Source organism: Miscanthus floridulus, chromosome 3 (genome assembly GCF_019320115.1).
Source record: "Miscanthus floridulus cultivar M001 chromosome 3, ASM1932011v1, whole genome shotgun sequence".
Taxonomy (NCBI): domain Eukaryota; kingdom Viridiplantae; phylum Streptophyta; class Magnoliopsida; order Poales; family Poaceae; genus Miscanthus; species Miscanthus floridulus.
The window spans coordinates 6,260,583-6,268,148 of NC_089582.1; the positions used below are offsets into that span (position 1 = coordinate 6,260,583).

At 43.7% G+C, this 7,566-nt stretch overlaps 1 protein-coding gene across 1 annotated transcript; it reads left to right on the forward strand.

The window, feature by feature from the left end:
* Window positions 1-208: 208 nt before the first annotated feature.
* LOC136543039 (glycosyltransferase-like KOBITO 1) lies at window positions 209-2,454 on the forward strand (the record flags this gene model as incomplete). The annotated part of the gene is given in 7 exon segments (XM_066535613.1): window positions 209-352; window positions 433-477; window positions 753-940; window positions 1,045-1,186; window positions 1,760-1,806; window positions 1,904-1,991; window positions 2,077-2,454. Coding segments are annotated over 7 exon segments (933 nt in total), but the record flags the coding sequence as incomplete, so codon positions are not given.
* Window positions 2,455-7,566: the final 5,112 nt, after the last annotated feature.

Below are 7,566 nucleotides of genomic sequence, written 5' to 3' on the forward strand. Positions count from 1 at the left end.
TCTTACCAGAAGCAGGCTGTAGAAAATATGCTAATTTGCTTGTCTACAATATGACTGTATAAATGTTTCAATTTTATCTCAGATTTCTTAAAAAGAGTTTCTTAGTTTAGTTCTTGGCTAATTATGGAGTCATTTTATTAACTGTCATTTTGACTTTGAAAAGGCCTTGTATTTAGTCGTGAGATTGATGTGAATGTCCCCTGTTTGATTGTCACAGGATACTGGGATGGATTGGATCATTCACCTTGATACTGATGAGTTGATTCACCCAGCTGGTGCCTGAGAGTACTCCCTGAGGTGATTGCTTTTAGATGTTCCTGACAATGTTGACATGGTTATCTTCTCCAATTATGTGAGTCACACAAGTAACATGTTTGTTGAATATGGTAACGTGCTTCACATCTGATTATTGTATATATTTCTTTTTTCCAGGAGAGCAGCATTGAGCGTGATGACATTAAAGATCCTTTCACTGAGGTATAGAAGCTACTGTTATCTGTAACATGTATGCAAAAGAAAGGAAAAATTGGCTATGTATGCTAATGATGATCCACTGGCTTACTTGAGAAGCAAAGTGCGACCTGTAGATAACCAGATATCGACTCACTGTCTAGAAAAAACTATACTTTAGCAAACACTGCACAGAACTACTCATTAATGCATTGAAGGAAATAATAGGAATGGTCTGATTATCGTTGTCTGTGTTTGATAGCTTGCATCATTTATACAGTCATATTGTTTTGTGCCTGCAGGTTTCCATGTTTAAGAAAAATTATGATCATCTTCCGAAGGATACATACTTTGGTCTATACAAAGAAGCAACACGTGGTAATCCAAACTACTTCCTTACTTATGGTAATGGGAAATCGGCTGCAAGGGTTCAAGAGCATTTGCGTCCAAATGGTGCTCATAGATGGCATAATTACATGAAATCCCCAAAGTAAGATATCTCAATATGTGGAGGTTTTTTTGCTAAAACAAATGGTCAGTCAACAAACTACAGTTCTTTCTACTCGATGGTTTAGTTATATATTTCTTTTGTAGTGAAATCAAATTGGAGGAGGCTGCTATTCTGCATTACACCTACACAAAGTTCTCAGACCTAACCTCAAGGAGGGATAGGTGTGGTTGCAAGCCAACTAAAGAAGATGTGAAGCGATGTTTTATCTTGGAATTTGGCCATTTGGTGAGCTATCTTTTCTTCCCTTTGCTGTATCTGCATAGCATCCATTGTTGTACTATGCGTACAGGCCACCTTGTCAACATCATAACTGTTTCCTGGCTGAAACGTTGAAATAATACATTTATTTCATTTAAGTGATATGATATAAAGAATGAGATGGGGAGAAAAAATGGCTAGATGATTTATTATACTATGGAAATGCTTGTGGAAACTGTCGTGGGTGGAAACAATCTCAGTTTACACAATATATGCATGTAATATCTTTTTTTAATTGAAAGTGGATGAGTGGATATAGTTATGTCTGAATCAGATACAGGGGTGATGGGGCATTGCACAAGCACAATATTGTACCTTGTTCGAGTGCCTTATACTAATCACATAAATGTTTCCCATGGTCTATTCTCCATTGTACAATGTATAGCCAGTCATGCCAGAGAACCATATAACTGTCTTTTTACCAAAAAAAAAGAAAGGAAACTGCTATTAGTCTTATTAGGTATCATTGTGCATAGGTAGCTAACTGGATAACTAACTTGGGATAGCTAATGAATCCTCCCTTGTACTCTGTCATGGCAGGCCTTTATAATTGCATCAACAGCGACTGAGGAGGAGATGAAGAACTGGTAACACCCTTAGCCTTCTGTGTACCAAGCACCAACCATTCCTCCCTATCCTGCCTGAATTAAGAGAGATCACATTGGTCTAACTACCTTTGTTTAGGTACCGGGAACATGTTGTATGGACTGATAAAGACACCAATTTGAAACTTTTGAGGAAGGGTGTCTTAACACGTATATATGCGACCATGGTTAGTCTAGATCTCAATCTTGTAGGCTTTCATCTCGTGGAAGTTGTTTCTTATTGCTGCTACATTTTATGCCCAATCTTTGCAGGCTATCATCCGTGGCCTCAAGGAATCCGGTGTCTTTACCAATGCAGTAACATCAGCGAAAGCACAGTCGAAAATAAAGTCACCGAACATGGGTCTTGAAAACGAGGCCATCCAACTAAACAGAACAACTGGTCAGTCCACACTGGTAGGTGGCCACGAAAAGTTGCAGGCAACCGTAAGAAAGATCCTGGAAATGGTTGACGCCCATGAAGAAGCAATGCCGCCAATGTCGCCCCCGGGTTTTCTGGAGCTCTCTGAAAGCGCCACTGCTTTGTCATGACTTTCTGGAGGCATTATTTAGTATTGACTCGGGTTTAACCATGCGTGATGCATGCAGCCTTGAGCATATGGATAACATAGGCTTGTTTGGTCGTCGTTGCTGTATTATTATCATGTATTTGAATTGTTTTTATTAGCAGAGAAACAGATCTTTTTATTAGCGGAGAAATAGATGAATTGTTTGTGCATTTTTAAAAAAAAGAACTATACTGTTTTTTGTGTGTGAAAATGAAGCGAGAAAAAAGGGTAGGCAAGGCGAGAGTGAGTGGGCGACCAATGGGAACTCTGGAATCTGCCATGCTCTGGCCCGCTCCGGCCCCTGCCCCCCCCCCCCCCCCCCCACCAACTTCGCCGCCACGCAAAACCCCACCTCTCCCTCCTTCGTTGCCGTTCCCTCCGGGTTTCTCCCCTCCGCCTTTCCCCCCCTTTCCCCCGCCATTGCCGCCCCCATGCAGCCTCCGGATGATGCCCCGGCCGGAGGATGGTATGGAGATGCGACGGAACTTATTCGTGGATTTATTGGCGCACAAAAGAAATAGATATCGGAGATTTCTTCCTGCCAATATAAAACATTATCTTAGGCGCATCACGGAAAGGTCTATAAAGTAGAGTTTGTAAGCCTGTGACGCCGCGTTCTCCGTGACTGTTAATTTGACGCCGCGTTCTCCGTGACTGTTAATTTCACAAACTTTGCTTTTTGGATTAACTGTAACTTTAACATTGGTATTTAATTTTATAGTATTGTTATCTTATCGTGCAATCCATGTGTTTTTAAGTACAAAAGTTTAGTTGTCCCATAGGAACACATAGGCACACTACCTAGTATACATATAATAATCCTCTGCCCATAGTTGATTGATATATATACATATAATCCTCTGTCCATAATTGATTGTGGTAGGCTACCATATATAGATACATATACCGGTACCTATATATAGTGTCCATGATTCAATACCTCCTGTGCAGTTTGATGCATCAGATGTAGTCTAGTCCATTTTCCTAACAACAATCTGTTTAGTCAAATTACACAGCATAAAGCAACTAGGACTAGGTAAGCATTATTCCCCTGTGGAGAATTTTTTTTCCACAACCCTCACTATTATCAATTATTCCCTTTCCTGTAGTTTGATTTAACATCCCTAGCCTGAACTTTTCTCCAAGCCATAGCATTCCACACCTCTGGTTCTAAAGCTACACATTCCGGCTATCAGTGTCTTTTGAAACTGACATCCAAAGAGGCCCTCTTCACGTATTAATTCACTACTTAATTCATGCTCGCCATTTAATAAGTCAAATACCCCTAGCAGAAGACCATTTCTTCCACACCCGATGCTATCAGACCCATAAATGTTGATGATCTGCCTACCTATTATTGTGGGACTAGTCCCTTCACATTTTTTTAAGACATCACCGATGGGGGGGGGGACGAAAGGTCCCCACCTGAGTAATTTTCCACTGATGCCAGCGAGGCCGGGAATGGAGGGCGTAGAGCACCTAATGTAGGGGTGACCCTTGAAGGTCAGAGAAGTACATGACAAGCACCAAAGATTACAACATTAACGAAAACAACATGGTTCAGCTACCGGCACAACCTACTAACCGGAGTGAGTGCAAGCACCAAAGACAGACTCTAAAGAACTCTAAACCACATGCAATTGTAAGGCATCGAGTCGGAGCCAAAAGGTAGCAGCTGTGAGTCGCATAGCCCATGAAATCATCTGGGGTCCAACCAACGCCCACCTATGCCATTTGGGGGAAGGAAGCCTCAAAGTGGGTGGATCATCAATAGGAGAATGAGGAGATCCAGAGGAGGAGATCAAGATTTTGTAACCCAGCATATGATGAGGCGAAGCACTCAAGTGAGCTAGAGAACGACAGAGCAAGCCATGTGTGCAAAAGCCAAGGGGTAGGAGGGTAGCCAGACCAATAACATGATGGGGGTGGGAGCGCGACTGGAGAGAGCATAAGGTCGCGCCGGGCATGGACGGAAGCAGGTGTGCTTGTATCGATATCTTCAAGAAGGGAAGTGGCATCCACGGACACAACCATCGACAACCGGAGCACCAGGGCTCGTAAAGGGCTTTTGCCCCGAGACCTACCCAGCTAATGCAGCAAGCTCAGAATCGGTTCCACAATGGTAGGAGATGAAATCTACAATGACGTCTCTAGGGAGGGATATAACGCCATATGCCTAATCGTCGCTGGCCTAGTGTGACCAAGCAGGTTTTTCACCTAGGTTCCACACGCCTGCGGAAGCCCAAACAGAGCGCAACGCAGCAAGACGAACTTGTTGTCGATGAGAAGTAGCCAGCTAGCTACGAGTCGGCCGCAACTCCAGCCATCCACACCTAGCCAGAAAGTCTGGCAGCCATAGCCCCGGCACGAGGACAAATTAGACGAATCAATCCGGTAGCCATAGCACCGTGTGAAGACCTTGGAGTAGATGAGGAAGCTGGTCTCCATGCCCAAACCATCCAGTCCTTGCCCAGCATGAACTAGACCTTGCCAACCCTGAAGGAGACCTAGGGGTGCTGTCCTAGTGGCCAAGACGAAGACGAGCAGCAGAAATGTTGCACTGGACCTCTCCACGCCACCTGGAACATGATGCGGCAGTAGGGGGCCTTCGCCCGCTCCAGTCGCCCAAAACTAAGCTAGCCACCGTCGAGGAGCCCGTGGAGTGTAGCCACTAGAAATGGACACAAGGTCTGGTGCCATGGGGGCTAGATCCGCTCGACCCCCGCTCATCCTGGCCGTTGCTGCTGCAGTCCAGTGCTTGGGCCAAGCCTGCCTGGCCACCATAGGTTGGCTCGCTGGGGCGAGGCCACCTATCGCCGACTGGCTCACTAGGGCGAGGCTGCCTGCCGTCGGGTGCCGCCTGGTCTACCAGCGTGTCTATCCATCGCTTGCCGTGTGCTGGACCGCCAAGCAGGTAGATCCTGGGATGGGATTGCCGGATATGGGGCGAGGGGGCGCTGATCTGGCTAGCCGCTAGCCACCGTGCTCGCCGCTAGGCATCCATGCCGCCGCTATGCTTGAGTTGAACAAGGGAAAAAGGAGGAGAGGAGATAAGGAAGTAGGTGGAAAGTGCTGCGGAGGGAGGCCTTGTTGGGCGCCGCAGTGGGCTGCCACGCCACCACTAACCGGCTGGAGAGCAGGCGCGATGGGAGGAACCGGCGATGGTGGCTAGGTCTCCCCAACTCACCATGTACGGACGACGCGGGGGGGGGGGGGGGTTCCTTCACATTAATGACCTATGTACCTCTTTTTCCTCCCAAATTATCGGGTATTTCTACCACAACCCCTCTATGTTTGTTAATTGTGTCACTATTTTTTTATCCCACGTCTTGGGCCACTCTATCATCTTACGAAGTTCTCACCATATTTTACTCCATAGTGGAAATATAATATCCACAATATCTCTCTCTGTACCCAGGAAAGCTGTCCACAGTTTTCATGCAATTTGGTTGAGGTAAATTCTTGCATCCACACTTAGTTAATCTTTGCTTCGTATCCATGTTCATATTTTTTTTTTTGCAAAACAAGTTCACATATGCAATCTCTTATGCATACTGCTATATTTTTTTCATACTAGGATGGAGTGCTACAGACGCTTTAATCCCAATGGCAGAGATGGTCAGTTCTGCGGTTATCCAGCATTATGAGGAGAAAGAGGAAACAAATGCAATCAGAAACTTAGAGAGACTAGAGATGGCACACATCAGGTTGGAAGCTGCTCTTGAGACTTCTAACAAATGGCGGATCACTGATACGTCCATGTTACCTTGGCAAAAGAAGCTGAAGCGTGCGGCGCACCACTGTGATGAAAAACTGCATAAATGCAAGCATAACTTTATTATAAATGAAGCTTCCCTAAAAAAAAGTGTTTTGACCACAACATTTAATCCTTTACCTGAAGTTTGATGCATCAGATGTAGTGTATTTCTTTTTTGTAACAACAATCTATTAAGACAAAATTACGCACAACATCAAGCGATGAGGACCGGGTAAACATTGTTTTGCCTGGACCTTCTACACTCCTCACTGTCATCGATTAATCCCTGGCCCGCAGTTTGATTTAATTTTAACATCCCTACTGTGACCTAGTCTGACTAGCACATGCCATAAGTTTACAGAGATTTGTATAAGTGCTTTATCAAAAACAAATTGCCAGCAAAGGAAATGGCACTTTCAAGGTGTCAATCATTCACGTGGGGAAGATGGAGACTTTTCTGACTTTTGAGTTCCTTATGAAATGCTACATTGATGAAAGGTCTCGATGTCACTTTCCTCTCTAATCGGACAGTTACAGGACCACGCTCCTAATAATTTCTCACACAACTTAGGCCCTGTTTGGATACAATTTTTTTTTAGTTTTGGAAAAATACTACAATTTGAAAACAATTTGGTTTTGGAAAAACAATGATGCAATTGGATGCAACAAATCCTATCTTTATTTTTTGAAACTATGGTATTACAAAACTAACATGTTTTTGGAAATTTAAGAACTCCTTGCTGGGTTTTTACTTAAGCCACAGTGTTTCACACCTCCGGTTTCTAAAGCAACACTATCATGATTTCAGTTCCTATATTTTGTGGAGAAACAATTACTCTATACGTAACCTGCCAAATACAGATACATATACAAGTTCCTATATATAGTGCCCAACATTCAATCCCTCGACAGCACTTGGATGCTTCAGATGTAGTATAGTCCTTTTTCCTAACAACAATCTGTTTAACCAAATTACACAGCATCAAGCAACGAGGACTGGGTAAGCATTATACCATTGTGGAACATTTTTTCCACACCCCTCACTATCATCAATTAATCCTTGTCCTGCAGTTTGATTTAACATTCCTAGTCTGACCTTTTCTCCAAGCCATGGAGTTTTCACACCTCTGGTTTCTGAAGCTACACTTTTTGGCAATCAGTGTCTTTTGAAACTATGACATCCAAAGGGGCCGTCTTTATGTTTTGATCACTTGATTCATGCTCGCCAATTATGTTGGAATACATAATTTATTCAAATAATGCTTCTCGAGTTCTACCCGTGTGAAGACCAGTTCTTCCACACACCTTGCTATCGGACCCATAAATGTCGATGTCATACTACCTATCATTGCGGGAATGGTCCCTTCATATTAATGACCTGTTTACCTCTTTTTGCTACCAAATTATCAGGAATTTCTATAAGAACCCCTCTATGTT